This window comes from Streptopelia decaocto (assembly GCF_964273445.1).
Source record: "Streptopelia decaocto genome assembly, chromosome: 3".
NCBI classification, from domain to species: Eukaryota; Metazoa; Chordata; class Aves; order Columbiformes; family Columbidae; genus Streptopelia; species Streptopelia decaocto.
Window position 1 is genome coordinate 84,308,886 of NC_138656.1, and position 27,673 is coordinate 84,336,558.

At 41.5% G+C, this 27,673-nt stretch overlaps 1 protein-coding gene across 1 annotated transcript; it reads left to right on the forward strand.

Annotated features, from left to right (window-relative positions):
* The first annotated feature begins 51 nt into the window (after nucleotides 1-51).
* On the forward strand, nucleotides 52-25,294 carry TBX18 (T-box transcription factor 18). The gene is made up of 8 exons (XM_082048605.1): nucleotides 52-877; nucleotides 1,601-1,784; nucleotides 3,317-3,418; nucleotides 6,304-6,475; nucleotides 12,933-13,100; nucleotides 14,277-14,341; nucleotides 18,118-18,212; nucleotides 21,577-25,294. Exons 1-8 carry the CDS (start codon nucleotides 601-603, stop codon nucleotides 22,299-22,301), a joined length of 1,788 nt encoding a protein of 595 aa, XP_081904731.1. The 5' UTR covers nucleotides 52-600; the 3' UTR covers nucleotides 22,302-25,294.
* Nucleotides 25,295-27,673: the final 2,379 nt, after the last annotated feature.

The window sequence follows — 27,673 nt, forward strand, 5'->3', positions numbered from 1 at the left end:
CCCCGATCCCGGCAGCCGCGGCGAGGGCCCCCTGGTAGGGTGGCGGGGCCAGGGCCGTGTCGGCGGGGCCGGGGCGGTGGGTCCGGACCGGTGCTGATTGGGCTGCGGGCGGCCGAGCCGTGGCAGCCCCCGCCCCGAGGCTCCGCCCTGCCCCCGCCGCCGCAGTGACACTAATGAGCAAGTTCTTCCCACCGGTCTCCTGCCTGGAAGTGCTGACAGATCAAGGCAACAAATTTCAATTACAAGCCCTAATTTGTGTCCGCAGAGCGTTTGTTACCCATGTCAGTCCTGCCTGGCCCATCAGACGGGGCAGAACGTGGAGGAGGAGGGGGAGAGAAGGAGCGCATCTGCAGAAAGGAATAGATTTTTTTTTTTCCTCCTAAAAAAAAACCAAAACCAAACAACACCCCCCACCAAAAAAAAAAAAAAAAAAAAAACTTGGCTGATAACTCGGATTTAAAAAGAAAGGCGAGGAAAAGCCCCAGCCCCTTGCCTGCGCGGTCGGGAGGACGGGAGGGCGGCCGGCGCGGCGGGCCGTGCGTGGGTGCCTGTGCCGGCGGCCGCGGCGCGCCTGGATGCGCGGGCTGTAGGGGGGCGGGCATGGCCGACAAGCGGAGGTCCTCGCCCGGCACCACCATGAGCCTCAAGGCTCACGCCTTCTCCGTGGAGGCGCTCATCGGGGCCGAGAAGCAGCAACAGCAGCAGCAACAGCCGCCGCCGCCGCGGCAACCCAAGCGGCGGAAGCTGGGCGGCGAGGACGAGGCGGCGGAGGACGAAGGGGGCAACGGCTGTTGCGCCAAGAGCTCCCCCGCTGCCGCCGCCGCCGGCAGGACCTGCGGCGACATGGAGCTGGGCTGCGCCGCCCGCGCCCCCGCCGGTGAGTGCCGCCCCGCGACCCGCCGCGTCGCTGCCCGCGCCGTAACTGTCGGGCGGGAGGCCCGCTGCTCCGGCAGGGCTCCGGCTCCCCCTTCCCCCCGCCGCAGCCTGCATTCTATTTCTCCGTTATTCCTTCTGTCTTTCCACACTGCACGGGCAGCCCCGGCTGCCGGCGCTGCGGGCTAAAACCCGCAGCGCTCCCCGGGACGGCGGACCGGGCCCCGGCCGGCGGCGTTTTCAGTGCGGCAACAGCTGGGTGTTTGTTTCCGAGAAGGGGGAAAAGCACTTATACAATACATATGTATATGCTGGAGGTGTATATGCAACTATGTGTACATATATTTATATACACACAGGATATACATATATATATGTCTGTACATTTATTGTATATGGACGCGAGTGCATTTTCACGCTGCGGCCGGCGGCGGCCACGCTAAACGTCTCCAAACGAAATGTGCCGCTGGCCACACAGCGCAAACCCGCTGCCGCCCGGCCCGGCGTTGGGGGCAGCTCGTCTCCGGGCTCCGCGTCGGGGAGCCGAGCCCGACTCCTCGGCGCCCCTCTCGCCGCCCGGACCGATGGGGACACGGGTCGCCCCGTCGCAAGGCCACGGCCCAAGCTCAGGGCCGGCGCCGGGACCCGGCTGGAGCTGAAGGAGCACCCCCCGGTCGGGAGGTCCGCGCTCCCCCGGCCCCCCTGGCTTCCTCCGCTCTCTCCGCAGGCGGCTGCGAGGAGACCTTCCTGGCGGCCTCCCCGCCCGCTTCCCCCGGAGGCTCCCCCAAGGGTTCGAGGCCCGGCTCGCCGCTGCCCACGCCGCAGGCGCCGCGGGTGGACCTGCAGGGCGCCGAGCTCTGGAAGCGCTTCCACGAAATCGGCACCGAGATGATCATCACCAAGGCGGGAAGGTAACGGGCGCCCGCGGGGCCGCTCCGGGGCTCTGGCCCGGGCTCGGCGGGTCGAGGGGCTGCGGGCAGAACCCGGGGAGGGCGGGCACATCAAAGCGGGTAAAAAAACAGGGGAAACCCCCCAGATTTCCGAGGCAGGTAGATGGCGATAATTTTAGGTGGGCACGGGCACATGTGGCGTTTCGGGTTTCCTGTTCATTAGGGCGAGATCTGGGAGCGTTGTGTCCTTCTGAGGGGAAACTTTTCCCCTTTCCAGTGGATACACATGGTAAAAACCTGCGTAGTATAAAAGTATCTGAACTTATTAGAAATTACAAAAACATATTTTATTGAATCCATATGCTACCTTCTACATTTTCAGAGAGGCTTTATTAATGATTGAAAAGCACTCTTAAATAGCACAAAGCAACATTTGTCTTATGAGAGTCCAGTCGGGGAATTTCTGTTTTATCTTACAGGTGCACTGAAAAAACAGCAAAAACTAGTTAACCGCAGTCAGGTTTATCCTCCTGCTTTTTCAGAAATAACGGAGATAGGATTTTTCTTTCCAATAACGACTTTAATTGATATATATATATGTATATATATATATTTTACAACAGCAGCAGATACTGAATAAACTGGAATGACTTTCAGGTTTATAAAATACGAAAAGTACCTTTCATTAGCTTGCAGTCAGATCGTCACTAGGACTTTTTTTTTTGGCTTCAAGAATGAACTTTCTTTTTAAAAGGCATACCAAACGTGAGCTACAAAATGCATTTTTCTGTTAAAACCACTGCATCAGTTAATTACTCCGTTTTCTTCACAGAACGATCTACACCGTGAACTTTTTTTTTTTCTTTTTAAATCACCTCGTAGATTCGTTTCTGCTTTCAATAAAGAAGTTTTACTATACCTTTCAAAGACAGAGTAGCTCTTGCACTTCACCTTTAGTAAGCTGCAGACAGGAAGTCCCGTCTCAATAAAGACCATATTGTTGAGTTACAGCACGGCACGTTAGCTTTTATAACTGCATCCTTGCGGTGTGATAATTGTATCACCGTGGTTTTAGCTTTCTAATTTGCTGCTACAGAACCGATACACCATTTGCTGTTGTAAGTTGGAACTGCAGTGGCAATTTGCGATTCTATAAGTACTGGTCTTCCCGGGTGGAGGTGGTGTTTGCACATCTCCAGAATAATATTTCTAGCTAATATCTCAAACGACTTTAAAATGCGTGTACCGCTAAAGTAAAGTCTCAAAACCAAATGATTTACTGTCTAACAATAAAGTTGAAATGATGTGGTAATAGCTGTACTCCCAAAGCGTATCCCAAAACATACGAAGCATTGTTCGAGTAAATGCACTTTAGAAATCTGTTTTGACATATCGAATGGGCCATTTCATGGCTATGTAACTATAATCGTCCAAAAGGACTCTGTAGGTTAAAAGGAAGAACGAGAAAAATCCCACGAACTGGTTACTTTTCCTAAACAACCATTCCCGAGTCTGTTTCATATTAAAAATGACCTCTCTCTTTCCATGTTCAGGCGGATGTTTCCCGCAATGAGAGTGAAGATCTCAGGTTTAGACCCACATCAGCAGTATTATATTGCTATGGATATTGTGCCAGTGGATAACAAAAGATACAGGTATGGTGATTTTAAGGCAAAAAACATACGATGCGGGCCATAGGGAGGCTTGGCGACTGGGAGGAAATATTAACACTGTATCAATTAGCAGAAAGTCGTGTTTAACCCTCCTTCAAATTCCTATTTTCATCCCAGTGCATTAAAAAAAAGATTGTGCCAAGTAGGCAAAACTAACTAAAATTTCTGTTGAAGCCCTTTATACATTTGCCTTAAGTTGTGTATGTGCTGTGGGCAGACATTCAGGTTTTGACTTTCAGAGAGTGCAGTTCTAGTGTGATCAGGAAATATTATAATATTTTATGCCTCATCATATCGGTGGGAATTATTTTTCTATTAACAAATAAATATGAAAATGCACATTTTTCTAGTTCTAAATGGCAGTATCATTCATTAATAACATTACTAGCATCAGTGTCTGATTTAATGACATATAAGCTTTCTTGGTCATGCTTCAAATTGATTATATAATTTAATTTAAATCTGTTCACTCAGATATTTGCTTACGTAGATTTACAAAGCGTAATGTTTCTAATTACTGTTTTTTACAGAATTGGTGGCATTATTGTCTGACGACTAATGTGAGGAACAAAAGTGGTTGTTCTTCGAACATTTAGGAGTAGGGATCATGTGCTGAAACTCTCAGCAGTCGTGTTTCGAGGGAGCTAGTTGGACTCTGCTGAAACCACTGGTCCTGTAGAAATGTTCGCAGGGTTGGGCCCGCAGCAGTTGTGATTTTGAGTTATGGACGTTTTGTAGGTCTTGTTTTATGGATGTCCTGTTCCATAGTGGTCAGGAGCAGCCTGGGCAAGTAGTTCAGTGGAGGCAGGATCAGGCCCTTACCAATTACTGGTTGGATTGTTTCAACCCCATACTTAGTATAATGTAGGGAAAACCGCTGCAGATTTAATTGTAGAATGAGGAATATTTCAGACTGAGACTAAAAATTTGGTTCAGCAGGAATGCTGCCTCATGTCCTAAGCAAACACTGCCTTATGTTTTTTGTGTGTCCTTGCTTCATTCACTGCAATTTTATCCTTTTCTCGTGTGGTATATGGCATTGCTTAGGACCTTTTTAGATTATGTGTTTTTCAACAAGGTGCAGATACCAGTGCTGAGGATCTCTAGTACATACAGCTAGGAGAGGATTTTCTGACAAAACAATAGAGGAAAAAACACTTCTTAATTTTGGACCAGTGCAGTGCAGCTCAAATGAAAACCCTTTTCTTGCTTTGTGTTGCACGTGTGCATTTACTTAGCAATTTAAACACATCATTCCTATAAGGTCTGAGCCATTCCTTAATTCATAGAAAATGTGAGGAAGTTATTACCAAATGAATAAAAATGTTAGTATTAAAAATTAAAACCAGGTATATTAAATATGAGTTGTTTAAACCTCCTTTCATTTAAAATTCTGAGCTGTACTGTCTGCCCAGTGTGATACCTGATGCCCAGAAAACAGAAGTAACTTAACAAAAGTTTTAGGAAGGGCAGTATTTTCTCAGTTGGCCAACTTAGATTTCTGTAATCACATATCAGTACCACACCATTAACCTTCCTCCTAAATATTAGTGTTCTATGTGTTTTACTTGATTTCACTTTCATTCTTTGCTGTGCGATCTATGATTTTTTTTTTAATTGCTGCTATTTTAACTTTGGCTGTTCATGTGGCTTTTCAAATGGTCTTGCGGATCTTTAGATCTGAAAGATACTACAGCAGTTGCGTGGAGTCTAGTTTTTAGCTGTCATAGCAAGCAGCAAAACTAAGTGAAAATGAAGAAAATTACATCTAGGTCTAGATTTCTTGCAAAATCTGACCTTGTAAATATTTGGAAGCTGAAGTTGTTGCTCAACATATTTTGTGTATTTATGACCTTATTTACTTTTGTAGAGAAAGCATGTATTCAGTAGAAAACAAAAAATATAAAATAAATTTAAAATATTACAACAGTTGACTGTGTGATTTAGGGCTGAGAATTTGTCTCCAGGAGAGAATTTCATCACCATTCTAGATCTTAGTTTTACAGCTTGATATGAACTGAACAGAGCAATGCATGTATTGGATCATTTTGTTGTTGTTATGTTGTTTGTCTTTTTCTAATAAGGAACTGAATTGTACAAACATATGATTTGATAAAGTCTTTCTTGTATTTATGAAAAAATAGAGTGGAATTACTGGAATTTTAATGTACTTGAAGAAAATACTTTGACATTTTCAATTAGTGCTTTTTAAATTGTCCTGTAAAGTATCTGCCTTCAAAATAACTTTTCCACCAAAGCAGGCACTATTTTTATTAGAAAATGGCTTTGTCATCATTGGCCTATCAAATGAAATATGGGCTGTGTTTTGTTTTTTTTTTTTTTCACTTTTATGCCTTTCTGCATGCTATTCAACACAATTAATATGGTCTTGCAGAAATAGCAGGAGCATAATTTGACATAGTTTCATTATTTTCCCAACCATAACGTTCTTTCCCCTCAATAGCTTTATTTATAGACTCTTATATTAGACTCAACATACTGAATCTTCCAAATATAGAATTAGTACTTGATTTGATAAATGAAGGACCAGATTCTCCCGTTTGCTGATGCCTATTCAGAGCAGAGCTGTAACAATTGATGAACTAACATCAGCTTAAAGCTCAGTGTGGAGCATGGTGTTAAGACTGTTACTTATTCTAAGAAGACTAAAGTCAGATCAGAGTGTGTGTTTTAGCCTTAGTTTTGCAGATACCAGAGCTGTGTTTTGAAACAAAAAAATAGAGTTTTAAAATCATCCTTTCATGTTCTGTTAATTGGTGGGTTCCTGCTGGAACTTATTAATACTGAATGAGTCTGATAAATTAATTCGGGTTTTGTGGTTATAGGTATTTGTTTTCTTTTTATAGGTATGTTTATCATAGCTCCAAGTGGATGGTGGCTGGTAATGCTGACTCCCCGGTACCACCTCGTGTTTATATTCACCCCGATTCACCCGCCTCTGGGGAGACGTGGATGAGACAAGTGATCAGCTTTGACAAACTGAAGCTTACCAATAACGAGCTGGATGACCAAGGGCATGTGAGTACTTGCTCTTCTGCAGTGTTACGTGTAGGCGCATTGCTCAGCCCTGACAGGCTATGACGTACAGCTTCAGAGTGCCAGAAATAGGCTTGACTTTTCAAAGCTGTTTTGGAACTTTACCGTCCAGATCTAAAATCTGCTTGCTTTCTGCTTCGATAATTAACTGCTTATTAGAGCCTGCTGTTTTACTCCCCCCTGAAAGACAGAACTCCTTCTGCAAAGTAAGGCTTTACAAGGCCAAATTGCCTAATACGAAGGGGCAGAATTGCTCTCATGTTTTCCCACCAAGTGTGTTACTCGCAAATTCTGCCCCGATCAAAAGGGACGCTTAAATTCACAAGCGGCTAGGAGAAACATTAATAGTGTGTAATAACTTCATGTGAATAAAAATACACTTAACTATTTTCTTAACCTAAACATTTGCGTGAAATCCCATGAGGTGTTAATAATTGCAGTCAAAACCGAACAACATGGGAGCTGGGTTCGCTCTGATAATGATTTATTACATACCTTATGAAGTAAGACCCTTTCACAGCTGAGGCTCATTACTTCTGAAAAAACTGGCGAAGACGTATGCAGTGTGAGTGTTCTGTTTGCAAGTTCTAAATTGTTTGGTTATGACATTATCTAATGTGACAAAATGTGTTATGTTAATATTTCCTTTTCTATTCAAAACTGTTGAAACATGACAGATGTAAGCCAGTATCTTTCCAGCAATCCCTAAAATAGTTTTACTTGACACCTTAGGAAATAATTAAAAAATGAGAATAGTTTTTAGTCAGGGTGAAGTCTTTAATTTTGCAAAATCCTATAATAAATGGCAAATGTTGACTTCCTTTCAGAAGGAGCCTTAAGTTCCAAGTGGTAGAGTTTTAAGATGTTGGAGGCAGGGTGTGGATTCCATTGTCCTTAGTATAGCCCGATTTATTAGAGCAGGATACTTTTGCCTTCACGGAAGGGAGAGTAAGAAAATGTACCTGGCACAGAGTACAAAGATACTACATGCATCTTTTAGTATAGTTGTAACTCCGTGACAATAAGCCAGGCATTTTGACAATACAGAGTCCAAGTTTGAGATTTTTTTTCCCCATTTGTGTTTGCAGAGGAGAATAACATGAGAATCTGGTCAAATTGTGTGGGAGCTACAGTTTTTATGTTATGGAGGCAAGAATACAGGAGACTGTCTGGACTGAGATAGTAAATATGATATCAAGAATTAAAAGCCTCCCTTTTGTATAGTACTGTTCATAATTTTATCATGCTCTTCTTTAAAAAGTATGTGGGGGTATTGACATCTCTTGAGTTATCAGTGCTTTTGTTTAGGATCATAAGAAAGGCATTTTACATTGTTGATTTTCAGAATTGCAGTGATAGGGTCTCATTTGGCAGTGCGCTTTTGAGTTAAGGTTAGCGCAGGTAGTTCCCTTAGTTTCCCCGGTGTTTGTATATTTGCGGCTTTTCTCGAGTGGGAGTTGCTTTCTCTGTGTGCCAGGTCTATGGTGAGGGCTTTAAAAAGTGAAGTGCATGGGAATGGGTAAAATGTCCCTTCTCTAACAGAGGGCAGGCTGGCTGGTTTTTGTAGTCAGTCGTTTCAGAGGGGCGATACATGGGTACTGTGGTCCAGCCGTGCGCTTGGAGTTGCAAACTGCCCTGTGATAAAATCTCAGCTATGTAGAGAATTGAGTTGCTGTATTTTTCCATCCTAGATCTTAGCTTTGTTTTTACTCTGAACTGAAATCTGTGTAGTGTACACAGCACACCATCACTCACAATGTAGGGAGATATAAATTTTCTGGTCTTTAGTTAAGTGTTTTGATTTGGAAACAGTGAAGCAAAGCTTCAGCTTTTGTGATTCAAGACACATTGAACTGATTCGGAGCTATGGCAATGCCCCTCCTCCCCAAAATGGAAATTTAAGTATTAAAATAAAAGGACAAAAGAAGGATGACTGTAAAATAATTTCATATTTCTCAAATCTGGGAAATTGCAAACATGTCATTCATAATTACCAGAAAAGGCAAAAGCAGAAAGCAGAAAAGTGTCTCTTCCAATGGGTAATTTTTTTCTTATAAAGCTATGGTAGTGTGGAATGCTGTATTGAAAAAGCTATGTAGCCTCTGAATGCCTCCAGCAATAATGGAAAACTAATAATCATATTTTGTGATGAATATAAAAAACAATTGTTTCTCATAAGCAGGAAGGAACCATTTTGCTCAAGAGGGCACCAGGGGAGGGATGGGGGATTGGAAGAGCTAGGGGTCAAGGCTGTATTATCCCTCAAATATTTGTTTTTATATCAAGTGTTCTGACTTTCCCACCCCTGTATGGGAGATGTGGTATATGTCAGATTATTAGAAAGTTGGGGTTTTTTTCCTCCCTCCTGCTTAGGCAGAATGGCTCAGAAAAACCTCCGTGGGGTCTCTACCCTTTACCATCATTCCTCCAGTAGTTCAAGCAGTGTCAGGCTTTGGCTGTTGTTCTTTGGGTGTGCTTTCCATGTTGTCTGTTTCTGGGGCTTTAATCCTTGTCAGTGGATTCTTCCCCTGCTCCTCAGAGGTGTCAGCTTTTGCAGAGTTTTTGTGTTCAAATCTGGGCTAGGTTTTGATCTTGCAGGCATTGAGGAAGGGAGCTCGCTTGAGATCAACCCAAGGCCCTTTTACCCATTCCAGGGTTCTCAGAATCAGTGAGAGAAGTGACCCACATCCATGGGTCATTGCAAGCAGATGCTAAGGTAGTATTCCTGTGTAGTATTTATATTGTGGTCCTAGCTCATGGCTCCCCTTGCATTGCATTGGTCTGGGATTAGTTTCTTGTGAAAGGAGATCAGCTATCTCTAAGACAACTTGCTTTGCTGCTCGAATGCTTTCTGGGCTCCTTGCTGCCTGCTTCTATTTTCATCAATGTTTTGAGTGGTAGTTTGTGACGACGTGATTTTGTATTGCGGTTCTGCAGAGAGATTTTGAAGTACATCTGCATGTAGGACACTCTCTGATACATGGGTTCTACTTACAAGCTGAGGAGATCAAGCAAAATTTGTAATGATACGTTTTCCTTGTGTATTTTTGACATCAAAAAGAAGTCCCAAGGTAAATTCCCTACTTTGGAAAGGTTGTGTTCTTACAGAGGCATTAAGGCCCAGTGGCATCATTAAAGACACATTTGTGGCCTTTGTGTCTTTCATCCATGTCACGATGGTAGGGAAAAGTAAACCTGGATTTCGCAGTTGACACTGAGAAGTGCGTGGTCTGGCCACTTTTGGTTAATGAATCTCATCCTTCTCCCGACTGTGGAGTAAGTGCTGCATTGTAAAAGCAGTCTCTCCCTCTGGCTGGTTAGAGCTGGCTGATTTTTTTTTTTTTTTTTTTTTTTTTTTTTTTTTTTGTGTGTATGTACAGTTTTTAATCTGAATTTCAGTAGAGGGGAAAAGTCAATATTTTTTATGCTGTTTTCTATGCTTTTCAACTGAGTATTTTTTGATGCAGAGGAACATCTTTTAACTTTTAGTGAAAATGAGGCTGTTAGTGTGTTAATTGGTCCTTGGTGGTTGCTTTTTTTTTTCCCCCATTTGAAAGTGGGGTGAGGCTGGAAGCAGACTGTTACTGTGCTCAGACTTGGCTCCAAGTAGCGAGCTCTGCTTACAGTCAATGGGTAGTTATATGTTCTTGTCACAATGAAAAGCTGGGAAACATCAGCATTTACACTTGCAGTTTTTGTCTTTGTGAAGAGGGAATCCATGCTCCTCGGCCCCAAACACTTCCCTGACTGCTGAAAGCCTGGGCTTTGCAGAGAGGATGAAGGGGGATTTTTGGTGAAAACAGCATCAAGGTGAGGACCATGCCACTGGTGGGGAGGTGGCTGGTTAATCTGTCAAGCTGCTGGAGGATTGGCATCTCCCCCACAAAAGAGAATTGGGCTCTTGCTTGTGCTGGCTGTGACACTGGTACCACAGTGGTACCCAGGCTCAAGGTCAGCGCTGAGGCCTCATCACAGCAGCATCGCTCAAAAACCTTATTGCAAAGGTAATCCTAAAAGTGATCCCAGCCTTGTGTGTCTGCAGGTGCCCTGGTTGCCTTTGTCCTGCCAGGCTGTTGCCTTGCCCTGCTGCCTGCCTGTGGGCTCCCTGCTGCCATGTCTTCCATCTGATAATGACGTCTTGACAGCTGCAGTGATCAAAGTGTAATTTTACATTTGATGGGAGAGATTTATTCCCCCACGTAGTGTTTTGGTGATGCCTTGTGAGGGATTTGCAGAGAGAGGCAGGCTCTTCAGCTGTGAGTTGAAAGTAATGCCAATTTGTGTTTGGCATTTGGTGGGGTTTGTTCTGGCTGGGGTTTTTTATTGGTGGCTTTTAAGGGTACAAAAGTAAAGTTGCTGCTTCTGCAGATAAGCATTAGATCCCGTTTCTGCTATTAACTGTGCAAGTAATGGAAAATGCAAAGCCGGAATCTCCATTTCCTTAGCTTTTTCTTCACAGTAGCTTTAGGTGATGCTTAAAATAATAGAGCTAAACCATTTTTCAAGGGGATATTGCATCTGCCTGTCTTTTTTTGTCCTGTCTTTATAGTGTTGCTTTTTCTAGGGTTCTGCAGTTATGTATTACTTATTTAGAATTCAGAGTCCTGATTGTTAACAAAGATCCCATTGTGCAAGGCACAATACAAAATCAAGAAAAAATTTCCTGCTGTGGATTCACTAATCATCTAACAGCATGTCAGTGCAGAAAATTTCAGTTGAGCACGGAGCTGAGTCAGGTTGCTCTTAAGAGATGACCAGAATCAGCAATAGCCACCCAGATAAGGGAGCTGGTTGCCTCCATGCTGCTGTGACTTCACTTGCTCTGATACACGAGCAGAGCTGTTCATGGCTGCCTGGGTTATAATTATGTACGGTCAAGTCTGACGTGTAAGCAAGTGCAGAGCTGATGGGTTGAAGTAATCGGGGTGGGAGCAAATGCGGCACGTTCAGTGACACCCAGGGAAATGGCAAAGCGCAGAGTAGTGATGGGTTTGAACAGTGGAACAGACCTCTCCTTGATTATGTTTTTTTCTGTTGCGCGATTATCTCCCCTGGTATCACTGGGTGTTCACAGGAAAACAGGGTCAGGAATGTGCTGTCTTCTTTGCATTTTCGTTTTGTAGATCTTTGCCAGCGGAGAACTGAAAGGAGTGTTGTAAATGAGAATACACATTTGCGTTATAAAAATCTTGCCCTGTGCAAGATTTCGGAAATTGGGGAAAGGCTTCATATGAGAACATCCATAGGGCACTCTATGAGCAAATTAATTGAAACCTATGATATCATTGTCAAAACCTTATTTACAGGCTAATAAAACTCCTTATTATCCAGAAACTTGGCTTATCCAAAAGAGGGTTGTGTCATCTGGCCAGGACCAAGTGTATTAAACTAGCCAAACTCTATCCAAATGAGTGTAATGTCCTCTATGTCATTTGGATGAATGAACTTCCATGATGTCTGGCACAGGGGCTTTGCTGAGTGCACATACACATACTGAGGCTACTCAAGGAGCAGGAAATTAAAAAGCTCTCCCTGAACGTTGATTAGGGGTTCCACAGGCCAATAGCCATAGGACTATTTATTTATCAAGTTACTAATTTCTCAGGCCTTCCAACAATAATAGTTGAGTTTCCATTTTTTTTTTTTTTTAATTGAAATCTTCTATTTTAGTAGTGGTTAGCTGAAGTGGAGTAAAATAGAGGGAAAATTCTGTATTTTAAATCTCCTCTAAAATTTGAGAGCAATACCAAGAGGTATTTTTGCATTTAATTTTAGGCACTATAAAATCATATATTTGTTTATCCTTTTTTCTTAGTTGAGCTACTGCATGCTGAGAGGGGTTTGTTTATTGATATTATTTATATGTATTATAATTTTGGGGTTATTAGCACTTTAACGTTTTGGATTTTAGTATTATTTTACTCTAAGTTTCTGCTCCTTCCAAGCATGAGAGTCTCAGCTTGTGTTCAGAACAAGCGATGTTTCCAGCCTTTGGGATATCAGGAAAAAATTGCTCCAAGCATATACTGAAGGTTCCAAAACCAAAAAGCAAGTGGTGCTGCTGTTAATCTTGTTAGATCAAATCCAGGCTCCAGTGGAAAAAAAGTGACAAAACTTCCCTAATTCCAGTGAGACCAGGACCTTGCTCCATTTTTATTTATTTTTATTTATTTATTTATTTAGCCAGTCTCAATTGAGTCAGTCTCTGAATTTGGAGCTCCTGAGTCGTAATTTTTAAATGCTTAGTGCTGGTAATAGCATAAATGCACAGGGATTAGACTACTGTAATAGGAACCTTCAGAGGTTAGAGAACACATTTGATTTCCAGTAAGTGGCATGGTAAACACATACCATAATCTGTTCCAAAAAGCTATTAGGCCTGAAACAGCAGGGTGTCCTTTCTAATAAATGTTATCTTTTTCCTTTCATGACTGCATAGATTATCCTTCACTCCATGCATAAATATCAGCCTCGTGTCCATGTCATCCGGAAAGACTGTGGAGATGATCTGTCCCCCATCAAGCCCATCCCTTCAGGAGAAGGGGTGAAAGCCTTCTCCTTTCCAGAGACAGTTTTCACGACTGTCACAGCATACCAAAATCAACAGGTAACTTGTGCTTTCTGCTTAGCACTTTGCAAGCTTTTCAGACTAGACCAGGGAAGTAAGAGGTAGAAGAAAAGAGGATACTTTTATTATTAAAAAAACCCAAACATTGTCTAAACCCTTTTTGGATTGCAAGTAGCTTTCACTAGTAGTATTGCAGCAGTGCCCGGAGGCTACAGCTGAGACTTCAGGCCATGTGGGCTAAACGCTGCATGTAAAAAGTCATTCTTATTATGGAGATGACACAATCTAATTAACAGAGTTCATGGTGTCTTAATTATAGATACAACATTGAAGCACAAGGCAAAGAGCAGTCTAATTTTTAAAGGTATTTTTGTACCTTTAAGTGTAGATGCACATCTGGATAGGATTTTTAAAGCATTTTTGGTCCTAACTCCAGTGATTTCAAAACTCCCAGAACCTTAACAGAGAAACTGAGGTCTAAAGAAGGTTGCAGTTGTTTTTATTAACTGCATTCAGTGGTTTTTATTAACTGGAATTTATCTAGGTCTACACAGATTAAAAGTCAAAAGTAAACTGCAGGTTGCTTGACTCCAGTGTTTGGCTCTTATTACCACTTCTTTAAGTATTAACATACATAGTGGCACCATAGTTAGTGTTGTCACATTTTATTAGTTCCATGTCAGTTGTTGTAGCTGTATTTTGGGAAATTATATATACCTTGCTATCTTTACAAATAAAAGAGCGGGAAAGGCATGTAAATACCAAAACAAAATTATTTGGTACCTATTTATTTAAATTAACTACAAGTATTTGAGGGGAAGGTGCTGGGTTTTTTATAGAGGATAATAGCCTAGAGATAATCGCTATTTTCACATTTCCCTCTTGAGCCATACAGGAATAAAATTTAATTTAAATTTTATTGCAGTTAGGCAGTGTACTCTCTTAGGTGAAGAATGACATTTGCCAGAAGATTTTTCACAAGAATTCCAACCTGCCATTTGGTAGCATTAAATACCTATTAGCTTCTCTGGGGATTTGCAAAAATAATGATCAGAAGACTGGCCCTTAATTTGCTGTGTTTCAGGACGACCATCTTAAACCATGCAAATGTGAAGATGTTTTGACTCCACTGTCAGCTTAATTCTGTCAGGATAGTAATTTTGTGCGGTACTTAGCTGAATTTGCAGGTAATAATTTTTTAAATCATCTTCACAGATAACTCGCCTGAAGATTGATAGGAATCCATTTGCCAAAGGGTTTAGAGATTCAGGACGTAACAGGTAGGTGTTGGGGGCGAAGGTGGGCTTGTTACTACTGACAGAATCAGTTTGTGAAGGCTGGTAGGGGAAAATACCTGTATTTACAGACAAATTAGTTTGAGGACTCAGACTTCCTAAGGGACCACTTAAGTTTCCCAGTAATATCCTTTGTAGTGGGTTCCTGCTCCTGCTCCTCAGACCATCTAGGTCAAGAACGGGTTGGCACACAGTTTGACTCACATACTCAGGTTTTCTTTTGGTGGAAACAGTGGCATACCATGAAGGCTGCAGCTGGAATTGATGCATACTCAGGTCTGTGATTTCAGGCTGCTCCTGGAATCTCCTTTTTCTCCTGGCTGGAGACACAAAATGGAGATACTGGTGTCAAACTGTAAGCCCAGGTTCTCTTGTGTGGATGAATGTGTCATTGTTTCTCTTAAAGGGGGAGAAACTAAGTTGCCTCTTGTGGTAACCTTATGTTTAGTACACTTGACTGGGAGGTGGGAGACCTGTGTTTAAATGTCTCTTTAGCCTAAGGAGTTTTAAATCCACTTCCTAGGTGAATGCTGTTTCTATTGGCTATAGATGACCTTGAAACGAGCCTGGTTTCCAACTCCTCTGTTGCGGTTGGACTGATTAATTGCTTGTTCTGTCTTGATCCATGAATCTTTCAAAATAGCAATGGGGAATCTGAGTAGTGCAAAGTGGAGACTTGGGTCTAGTCCCTGCTGCCAGTACTGATGAGGTATTTTATCCAAAGACTGTTTAATGCAAAATACTTAAGCCTGTTATGAATTGTATGTTAAACCATTTCAGCTAAAAAAAGCAGCATTTAATTGTGGTACATTTTATACACCAGTTCCAGTGACCACATTGCATTTGGTGTCTACAGCTGCTATATTTATGATCAAGCCTTGCAGAGAAGGGAGCAGGCTGTGCTTGCAGGAACACTCAGAGAGTTTCTTTTGGCAGCTGCTCTATTGAGCTTCTCTTTTAGCAGAGGCTACAGCATTAAAGCCTGTTTTTTGCTTCCACCTGAGTTACATAAATGTTGAGACTGGACAGCAAGTGAGAGTAGTTTTTAGAATATTGTTATAGAAGGGATGGGTTAGTTGTAAAAATTTACAGAAATCATTTCAGTTTGCATTTGCTGCTCTCTAAGATTTTCATCTTCTAGCTAGAAACAATTGGCCATGCTCTGTCCTGGGGCCTGGAAGGGATGCCTCAGACATTGACATAAATAGAGTTTTGTCCTCCTTTGCAGCCTTCTAGTTCGAAATTAAGTGAACAGTGACTTCCAGATAAATGTGGTGACTGAAGAAGCAAAACACACTGTGTGTACTTGGGGAAGAAAAATGTTGCCATACGTGCGCCATTTGACAGCTCTCCATAGGCAGCATCTCTGCTGTGCATGCTTTTTGCAGAGCTGTAAAATAAGTATTAAGGAGCCTCTTAAGAAGTGAGAAACCCTGACTTCTCTGAAATTTCTGAGTTTAAGTGGAGTTAGAAATGCTTCCATAGTGTTCTATGAAACAAGAGAAGATGCCCTTGAAAACAGACGGGAAAGAATCATTCAGAAACCAGTCTTGTACTGGATTTAACTTGCTGGACAGCCCTATTATTACCCGAGGATGACGTAGGTGCAGTACGAGTACTGCATCTGCAACTGTGCGAATCCGGTTGTGGGATTGGGGCTATCCAGAGAGGGTTTTTTGTTTTGTTTGGCTGCTAGGAATAAGTTTGGGTTTGGCATTAGAAAAAACCAAACCAAACCAAACCAAATCAAACCAAACCAAACAAACCAACCAAACAAACAGAAAAACCAAAAGAAAAACAAAACAAAAAAACCCCAAAACTAAACAAGATATTTTAATTGAAAGACATGTGTAGTTTATGGAAATGGTTTAGGAGGACAGCTCTGTAGGAAGGACCAGCCTTCGTAGAAATGTTTCAGGATTTGCTTTAGATGAGGTCTGAATGCTTTTACTGTAACAAGCACACTTGTTACAGAGTAACTCTGAAAAAATCTTTGCCATTGCAAATTGATGATGGTTTACTCAAGTCAGTATTGCTGTTTTCTTTGATAGACTCTATGGTACCGAAAAAGTATGTTGGAGAATGCTGCTCATATTTGTAATTGTCAAGGAAAATTTATTTTTTAATTTAAATTACTGCTTTACTCAGTTGCTAAACATTGAGATTAAATGTTAAGATTCTGCTATCATCATTGCTCTAGCTGGTGTTATTATCAAAGAGGCATTTTAGTCTGTGACAAAAGGGTAAAAAACCCACTGTGGTACCTTTATACCGAACTTTTCAACATTGTTTTAATTATTGCTGCTATCTTACTCTGCACTGCTGCATGCAATAATTCTGTTTAATTAGAAATATACTGTTTCAGGTCATTCCTGTTGAGTCTCAAAGGCTATTTTACAGAAATCAGTAGCTTCACCTCTTAAAAGCATTCCCTGTGTATTTGCAAAGTGCAACAGAATTTATGTGCTGAGAATAGTTTCATTCTTCAGTTCGGCTTTAATTTTGACCCTATAAAAACTTTTACTCAGGAAAGGACCAGAATTTCTCTCTTTAAATACTTCAGGAAAAACATAACTGTTTTGCTAAATAAACTTGGCCATTTGATAGCGTAAATTAGGGTGGTGATAAAATGTGGAAATTGTTCGAAGGCATCTTGTATAAATTATCACCTTAGCTACATTCCTCCAGGAGGTGGCTTTTATCTCCGCTTTAACTAGAAATGAAACTTCACCATTACTGTGGAAAATGAAGGCTATCTTTTTAGTCCAGGCTCAGCTAATAAATACTTTATAACTGTTTCCTGAAATACATTGTGATCCTGCTGGAAATGCAATAGGGAAGAAGCAGTATCGGAAGAACATGTAGGTAGCTTCAAATCAGGCTATTTACATAATTGGAATTTACAGAGTGCTGCTGCTCAAAGGCAAGTGCTTGTATTTGGTAGGTGCCTGATGCTGACATGTAGCAGGCCTTTGGGGCCCAGTAGCCAAAAATAACAGCAAAATGATACAACTGAGGTACATTATTCACAGAATTCTGTCAGAAAAAAAAAGGAGCCTTTACCTGCAGGAGATAGAGATTCTTCTAGTTATTGTCTGCCACAGTTGTCTAACTGGTTATTTCTGTTTTGTCATGACACTGTTGAAAGAAACGATTGCCTTCAGGAACTGGAAGTCTTCATTTTGCTCAGCACATAATAACCAAGACGCAACATTCCTTTGTACATTTTAGTAGCCAAAGAGGTGTACACTCATGGATTGCTCATGTTGCAAATATGATTTTCCAATTCATTGGTAATGATTAGGAATCCTGTTTTAATACAAGTTGACACTGGATCACCTTATTCTAGGCAGAAATAGGAGATCATCCCTCTGTCACTTGGAGCATTACTTTTAAGGAAATGTCGTACTAGGAAAACATTTCATATAATTTTAGCCAAGTTGTGTCTCCCCTCCCTCCACGCCCCCCCCCAACAAAACAAACCAAAACAAAATCAAAACAAACAAAACAAATGCCAAAACTGACATAGAGAGCTAGATTGTCAAAACTGGAAACTCTTTGCATGCTGCCAACCCAGTCAGTGACCTCAGATCACAGCGATCTCATGGATTAGGATGTAGGGCTCTTTTCTAAAAGCAAAAAGAAACTTAAAACAATCCTGAAATGTCACTAATTTTTATATATTTCTGAGGTAAACTATGCAGAGAAATGTGACAAAATACAGTTTGTTTTCATGACACTGATGTTTTTGTTTTACATAGAATGGGACTAGAAGCTCTGGTAGAGTCTTATGCCTTCTGGAGACCTTCACTGAGGACACTTACATTTGAAGATACACCTGGGATACCCAAACAAGGTATTGGTCTTCTTTGAGTTCTTTCAAAACAAAAACATGTGAGGATAAAACTTTGACCATCAATCTTTACAAAAAACTTGTGACGCTTTTGGAGAAAAAGCAACTGACCAACCACAGTGCAGGCCATTGCCTCTCATCAGAGCCATTTTAAGTTAGAAAGCTAATGCTAGCTTAACCATGGTGGCAGTAAAAATGTTAGATTGTAAAGATAAATCAGATCACATTTGGAAGACGACAGTTATTTCAGGATGCAATGACCTCTTCTTTAGTGTTATGCTCTGGCTAGATACACAGAGTTAGTTTGATGACTTCTGTTGTACACATCCAGAGACCAATATAGGAGTTACTTATGTGTTTAAGAGAGAAAAAAAAAAAAAAAAAAAAGAATGGGAGAAGAAATGCCCTCTGGGTAAATAATAAATAGAAGTAAGCTTAATTTGGTTTCCTTCTTGGAAAGCCTCCTTGATTCTTAATACCTAAAAATGGTTCAGTAGAATCATAGAATGTTGTGAGCTGGAAGGATCCACAAGGATCATCAAATCCAACTCCTGTCCCTGCATATGACAACCCCACAGTTCACACCATGTGTCTGAGGACATTGTCCAGTCTCTTCTTGAACACTGTCAGACTTGAGGCTGCGACTGCCTCCCTGGGGAGCCTGTTCTAGTGCTCCAGCACCTCTGGGTGAAGAACCTTTTCCTAATGTCCAACCGAAACCATCCCTGGGACATTTTCCTGCCATTCCCTTGGGTTCTGTCAGTGGTTGCCAAAGAGAAGAGATCAGCTCCTACTGTTCCCCCTCCCCTTTGGGGGAAGCTGTAGACTGTGATGAGGTCTCCCCTCAGTCTCCTCTTCTCCAAGCTGAACAAAAGAAGTGACTTCACCCACTCCTCATACGGCTTCTCCTCCAAACCCTTCACCAGCTTCATAGCTCTCTTCTGGACACTTCCCAGTAGCTTAATATCTTTTTTTATCCTGTGGCTCCCAGAACTGCACCCAGTGCTCCAGGTGAGGCCACAGAGCAGAGTGGGACAATCATCTCTCTCGCCCAGCTGGCAATGCTGTGCTTGATGCACCCAGGACATGGTTGCCCTCTTGGCTGCCAGGGACACTGTTGACTCATGTTCAACTTGCCATTGACCAGAACCCCCAGATCCCTCTCTGCAGAGCTGCTTTCCAGCATTTCATCCCCCAGTCTGTATGTACAGCCAGGGTTGCCGTGTCCCAGGTGCAAAATCCGGCACTTGGCCTTGTTGAACTTCATGTGGCTGGTGATTGCTTGGTTCTCCATTTTGTCCAGATCCCTCTGCAGACCCTCTCTGATCCCTCTGCAGGGTCTCTGTGAATAAACTTTATCTGCATCATAGACCTTGAAATCAACAGCAGTCCTTTCCATTTTGTTTTTCTTGCTCCTCAGTCCATAACCTCTTGGCTCCCACTTTCTCCATCATAGACGTAGTGCTATGTGGAAGGGAGGAATATTTAAATGGCCTGTTTGGACAGAGAGGGCAGTCTCTGTACTCCTTTCTGAGTTCCTTTATTTCCAAAGTACTCCAATGCATATAGAAAATCTTTCAGAGGTTTCCCAACTAAATGAGACATATTACTCTTGATTTCCTGCTACCAAATTCACAAACATTCTTCCTGCTTTCTTGATAATGTATTCTAAAACCAGTAAGTGTCTTCAGTGCAAAACCACAGGAAATACAGAAATTCACAAAAGTCACTTTCGTCAACTTCTGCTTAGCCCACTCCTTTGAGATATCTTGAGCATTCGTGCCTGATGTGTGCAAATAAAAAGGAGTTTTTGTGCCAAGTCACAGATACGTTGGATGAGGGTCAGCAGAGTTTTCAGTGGAGGGTGGGGGTGGGGGGAACATCCTCTTAAAAAAGGCCTATAATGAGAAGCCAGCATCAGACCTGAAATACCTTGTCAGACTGTGTAAAACTGAAAGGTAACCTGCTATGAAGTTAACATGTCTAGGAGACAGGATGGCCGTATTGCCCTGTTTGTATATAGCAGTACTGTTTTAGAACAGAGAAACTGCTGCCATGAACTTCATGCTTCCTTTTCAGTTGTTGTAGGTTAAGGAGCTTGTGGAAGTAGCTGTTGATGTCCACAGAATGGAAACTGGGATCCTTGGAAAATCTTTAGTCAACTGTACCTTGGCCAATAGGGTGCTTTAGAAACATGCTGAAATACCCCATTAGAAATTTGTCCTGGTTGTTAGTGCTGGAAGTGCCCACCTTTGGATGGCAGAGGCTTTGCATAGATTGGAAGAAAAATAAGTATGCCTTATAGTAGAATTTCTTGAATGTGGCAGTTTCTCATGGTGCTTTGTGCCTTTTGTGGCAAAAGAGCAAGAAGAAGCAGACAGGCTTCACTGATAATGTCTTTTTCTTTCCACTAGTTCGCCTATCACAAAAACCCGTTAACTTATTGACAGCAGGCATACCTTTGCAGCATCAAGCTGTTTGATAGTTTATGCGATTCCCAAATAGGAGACTCTTCCATGTTAACTACCTTCAGCCTGCGAGACTGTGAAAGGCCCAAATCAATTTTTCTGTGCTCACTTTTTGAGGAAATATAATCTCTAAGAAAAAGAAGTGTTTCTTACATCTGGGAAACTTTCAGTCCTGAGAAAAGCCTTCACCTGTAGCAAGCAGTGCATTTTCAGGAGCACTCCACACTGGTATTGGTCATGTAAAAAGTTCTGAGATCAGCAAATGAAGAGTTTGTGAACATTTTGCTACAAACCTAAACCTCCACGTAACCATTCAAGAAATGAAGCAGCCATGCATGGTACTTAGCCTACACTTTTCCCAAAGTCGTTCCGAAGTTTTGTTCTGAAGTGGCAAACTTTCCTGAAGCTGTTGAACTGTGGGAACCTTTATCATTTGACCTAAGGAGCTGGTGCCTTAGCTGGTGCTGTGACAGTGAGTCAGGTACAGAGTGCTTGAAAGACACTTTGGGCTGGAGCAACAGCACAGACAATACAAAATTCATAACTTTGAAGAAGGTTTCCTGTGACGTAGTACTTGTCTGTCTACATCTTAGCTGCCGTGCAGCTTGCTTCCCACATCAAATAAAGATGAGCTAACCTTTCAGGCAGGAACTCTAAGTTCCTGTATTGAGTGATGGTTGCAAAAGCGTAACTTACATTCTCTGTCTTAGACAGGTTGTTTCTTCAAAAATACCTGTCCCACACACACTCCCCTGCACATGTATATGTATGTCATTTTTTGAATGAATTTGCATTGTGTTTCATGTCAAGGGTTATTATAAAAGACAAAGGTCTTGATCTATCACCTAGGAAGGGAACCTTTCCCAACATGCTTCTTACACTGTAATATTCTTTTCCAGGAAATGCAGGTTCCTCTACTTTACTCCAGGGATCTGGCAGTGGAGTGCCATCAACCCACCCTCACCTTTTGCCGGGTTCCCCTTGCTCATCTCCAGCCTTCCACCTCAGTCCCAACACTAGCCAGCTCTGTAGCCTTGCTCCAGCTGACTACACAGCTTGTGCCCGCTCAGGCTTGACCCTGAACAGATACAGCACTTCTTTGGCTGAAACCTACAACAGGCTCACAAACCAAACTGGTGAGACGTTTGCACCCCCGAGGACTCCCTCCTATGTTGGTGTGTCAAGTAGCACAACTGTGAATATGTCTATGAGTGGCAATGACGGGGATGCGTTCAGCTGCCCACAGACTGGCTTGTCCATGCAGATTTCAGGGATGTCTCCACAGCTCCAGTACATCATGCCATCCCCATCCACCAATGCTTTTACCACTAATCAAACCCACCAAGGCTCCTACAACACGTTTAGACTGCACAGTCCCTGTGCACTCTATGGATATAACTTTTCCACATCCCCTAAACTGGCTGCCAGTCCTGAGAAAATTGTTTCTTCCCAAGGAAGTTTCTTGGGGTCCTCGCCAAGTGGAACCATGACAGATCGGCAGATGTTGCCCCCTGTGGAAGGAGTGCACTTACTTAGCAGTGGGGGGCAGCAGAATTTCTTTGACTCCAGGACCCTAGGAAGCTTAACACTCTCATCTTCTCAAGTGTCTGCACATATGGTTTGATGAAGCCTTTAAGTAAAAGTACAGTATGCTTGGTGTCTACAACGCATTTCTTTTGGAATATGAAAGGACACTCAGTGTAGCTTGTAAAGTGTGTGTATATATATAATATGAGAGGAAGTTTGACTGAATTTTTGACTTGTTTGTGGCCAGATTTTTCTCCTATTTTGTGTTACAGAGAGTTTGCTGCAGTGCAGACTGCTTTAGTTTTCTGGTATAATACACTTAGTTGTATAACACTTTGGGACATATGCAACAAATTAAGTAAGACTTCCTCCCCTTTCCCCCTCCTCTGCTCTAACCCTTTTAAAGAATGAAATGACACTTGGAGTATTAAACAACACAAACAAGCCCACTTACATTTCCTATAGTACTAGTGAGTTTCTTTAAAACATTCATACAATGATAAGCTGATGCACCAAAGGCATTTTACAAGTTTCTTCTCTGTTATAAGCGATATGAAGGGTATTTGGACTTTTAAGTGTTAAGCATCAAGCATCCTGCCTAAAATAGAAGTTTAACTAACAGATTATGTACAGAGTAAATGGAAAGATTAGTTTGCCTTCTCATGATATGCTAGTTTTAGCTTATCAACAGCACAGTATTTTTAATAGGATTTTTTTTTTTTTTCAGCATTAGTCTAGATTTATGTTTAGGTATTTGAATACAAATAATGCATATTCAAATTTCAGTGATAGGAGTAATTTAAACCAACAGCAGAAGAAATGGAATTCTTTGGTACAGAATGAACTTTGGGGTGCCTTGGGGCTTGATGCATTTTTTCCTCCATAAACATTGCCTGTAAGACATTTACTGGACAGCAGGATATTCTAATGTATCTTTGGTTTTGTATTTTTACTTTTTTAAAGGAAAATACAGGTTTGATTTAGGAGAAAAAAAAAAAAAAGTGAGCAGGATGAGAAATTCCATTATTGGTTTTACCCTTTTGTGGTTATGGGGTTTTTTTGTTTGGGGGCGGGGGGGGGGGTCCTGTTGTTTTTTTTTGTTTTTGTTTAAATAAGGGCAAAAAGTCCTCCATCCTCAGTCTCTCATAAATACATTGCCTGTAGCAATTAGGCAGATGACTTAGTTTGCCCACAAGTGTTGCGGGAAACAGAACTTTATTGTAGCTGCCTCCCTGTAACATGGCCAAACTGGGATCAGGATTACAATAGGCAAAATTCCTCTAGTAGTTTACTTTGAATACTCCAGCATGACACCTACAGCCTATGTCCCTCCCTCCAGGGAGCCATCTGTCTTCCTTTTATTCCTTTCTGTCACGAGGTTACTGCTGCTCTCTTTCTCAGTCAGTTTTTGCCCTGGAATTGGAGAGGTTCCCTTCTTTCCCGGCTCTGGTTTTAACTGGAGCTTGCAAGAACACAGATCACAAGCTGCTCCTGGCCAGACTTCTCCAGAGTGGCGAATACATGGGGAGACACTTGTCATGGTGAAATTTCTGCCCTCATCTGCACCTGCACAGCCCTGGCGTGTATCAGTCCTGCTGCAAAAGCTGCCTCTCAGCTGCCTGCCTGTCAGAGCTGAACCAGTGAAGCTGTAGAACAAATTTTAATGCTTGGGAGAATGGGTCATCTTCAACACTATGCTAAGCCTCCTTCATATTGCGCAGGTGATGTAAAGGCATTCCGAAGTGGGTACAAATGTAGCTGAAAATGCTTCCCTGGTCAGCATTGAAGGAGAGTAAGGCCTTTTAGATTTTGTATTTTTCTCTGTTAGATCTTTCAGTGAATGTGGATTGTTGTGTTTCTTGAGTTCCTACATCTTTTCTGGCAAACAGTAGACTTCAAGTAAAGTCTACTGCTCCTACTTCAAGGAAAACTCAATGTAGATAAAATTTCTTCAGTGGGTTGGAGATAATTCATGCAGAAACAGCCCTATCAATATATTTTCTTATTATTTGTGAATAGAAGGGAAACCACAGCAGTCTTTAAGCCCATGCCTGGAGAAGGCTTTATTTCTATTAGTTACGTATTTGTTTATGTTAAAGAACACACATTGAAAATTCTCATTCAAAGCTGGAAAGACAAGAGGATGAGCCTGCAGTTGAGGAGATGTGGGTTTACTTCTTTGCTGTTACAAACTTCCCAAGTGACCTTGGGCAATTCATTCAGCCTTTCTATATGTATTTTTTTTTCTTCTGTAAAATGTGATAATAGCACTTCACTGCCTCACAGTAAACAGTGACAGCACACTGAAGATGAAGATCATCCTTATATATACTGTACTATGGACAGTACCTTACAGATGAATGGCAAAATACTGTTCATATATAAGGATAACAAAGAGCATTCATGTACTTCAGGTCTGTCACTAGTTTTGGCATTGCAGTGTCCTTTGAGACAGACCTCCTAGGAAAGACATTGTTCAAAACCTCACACTAAGAATTTGTGAAATGCTTCTAACATGCAGATGGGCAAATTTTCACTTATGTAAATTGTCCTAGATTTATTGGTTTAAATTAGCAAGGAACTTGTGTATAGCAATTCCTGCTCTAGTCAAAACTTTGAAATGTTGCAGTTGGACAAATCTTTAAATGGGAAGAATGATACAATTAATCTGTACTTGAAAAAAGTTAAATATAATTATCCATGTCATTTTAAGGGCTGTGACCAGGTAGAAATGTGGAAGAGCTAAATCATGCATGTTCCTACAAGGGGGAAAAAAAAAAGAAAAAGATTGTGCATGGATGTTCATGGAGGTGCTCCTGGCAAGAGTATGTACTTTATCGTCTGGGAATTTTTTAGAACTGGTCTCTTGATTTTCCTCAAATTATTCTAATCATATAACCACACAATATTGTTTGAAACATTTGTTCCTTAAAATTTGGAATCATATTGTAAATACTTGCTGGTGTGTCATTGCGAAAAGACTAGCTTTTTATCAATATAGTAAATGCTATATATGCATTATATCTATAATTCTATATCTGTATTTTACAAAAATGCCACAGAAAATATATTAAAGTGTGTATTCAAACACTTTTTACTACATTTGGAAAATTGAGGGGCTTGGGCCTTTTTTTTTTTTTTCATCTACAACATTAGCAAGACCAAAGGAAAAGACTTTAAGGTAAGCTCTGAAATTCAAAGACTTAATACAGCAAACTGCAGCGATCCAACTAGTCTGCAATTCTTTCACGCTTCATGTTAATCATTTGCTGTTGAATCTCTCTGTTATTGGTATGCAAAGGTCACAACAGTTGTTGGCTACAAGGAGATGCTGGGACTGATAGCAGAGCTGTGAGGTTTTTACGTGGGAAGAAGGGACAGAGCAGCTTGCAGAGCACATCAGCCAGTGATGGAGCGTTGCTGGTTCCTCATAGCCCAGCTCATCCCTACTGCCAAGACCAAGTGAGCTGCCCCATATCAGCCAGATTTGGGAAGTTAGCACTTCCATGTGACCAGGTGCTTGAACCAGGGCTTGGTACCCCACATATTTTCTCTCTGTGCTCTTGCTTGGGTAATTCCCTCTCTGCTCTGCTTGTTCTAAATGCAACAATCCATCAATTCCTAAGGCACAATTTACAACCTATACTTAGCTGGGTATACTGTTACTCAGCAGTGAGCAACATTTCTCCCCCTAGAAATACTGTCCTGTGTAATGGCCTTATTTCCTATTGTACTGCAATAAATGATTCCATGTGACTGAGGGCACTGGGCCTGAAAATCTGGTTACTTTAGAGACTGGGGTTTCCTAGTCGCTTAACACCAGCATTGTTGCAAACGACCAGAATTAGGGCAAGAGAAGCAGGCATGAAATGCTTGATCATAAATATCAGGCCTCGAGAGAGAATGAAAGCTGCTGTTTTCAATAAGAGAAGAGCGTTTTTTTGGAATATCACAATCAGACTCTGAGAGGGTTCATTTCTGCTTCAACAGAGGACAACAGGAGAAACTTTAGAAGCATGGACAGTGTTGGCATTAAAGCTAGCGAGTTTATGCCACGAGCAGTTCAACAGAAGGAACTTAAATAATATGAGGAGTAGCTCACAGGTTCTGTGGGTATATTTTTCCTGTAAAGATAATATATCTAGTTAGTCTGTATAGAAGTGTGTTTAAAAAGGCTGAAGAGCAGCTACTTTTAGAGGTTTGTCTACCAGCTTCACATATGAAATTACAATTTTGTTGCTCTCTTCTGAATATGCTGTCAAACTTTCACGACATTAATGTTTAAGTTTACTTTGAAGTCCAAGTTTTAATATTACTAACAGCAATTTGTCATAATGAGGTAATGGTTTGTCTTTGTGGGCTGACTCTGCACTTCAGCTGACAAAATACATTGACTTGTCAGTTGACCTCTTCAGTAATATGATCCTCAGATTCAATATTTCACCTTGTATTTAACACATACTTGTTGATATGGTAATTCAGTATATGCAAAACTACAGGAAGATTCATGTTTCGCCTTATTTTCCACCATATTCCTCAGTTACCCAGTTAATTCAAAATACTGATATGCCAAGATGACACACGCTTTTAAGAGGTGATGACTTGACTGACTAGGAAAAAACATTCCTAGAGAATTCAACTTGCTTTAAATGCTTTTTGCCAGTGTTGTTCCGTTCATGGGCTGAAAAGGCATTGTTTCCCAAAAAAGAAAAAATCCTTCGCAGTCAACACTTATTCTTGCAAAGCAATGATGACAAATTGGTCATAAACCTGCCTCAGATACTTTGGTGCCCAGAGCTCAGGTAGAGCAGTTCCAGCAAATGAGAATCTGAATCTTCCAGGCATAACTGGAGAAAAATACAAGCCTGAATTAGTGACAATTTTATGTAGTGTTTATACTGAATTTGAATCTTCATCTGAGAAGGGTAAAACTGAAGTTTTGTACAGGGCTTTTCTAGGTCTTTCCTTGCCAAACATAATCTGCTGCAGATTGGCTGAAAGCCTGTCCCTTCTTGAAATACCATCACTGTTCCATTTGTTCCCCTCCTTTAGGCTCTGTGCTTGCAAACACACCAGATAGGTTTGTAGGGATAGAGGTCAGTACCTGCTACACTCCCAATCATTACACTGAAGTATACTTCTACAGCAAAGGTTCATTACCCATGGTGAAGTAAGTAACCCTACTAAATATCAGCCATAATGTTTGTCTCAATTCTAGAATTTGGAGTCCGTAAAGTAAGCACTTAACATTTTTAAGAAGCATCAGTAAATCAAAAGATCAGTGCTGCTACCAGGAAAATACAAAACCGGTGAGCAAATAGAAACAGTCTTTTGAAATTTAGTTGCCTATGACCTTCTGTTCAAAGGTGAATGACCATTAAATAGTTAATATCTCACATCTTCCACTCCACTAGAATGGATGTTAAACCTTCAAGAGCTAGACACATTTGCAATTTTTTCCTCTGTGGC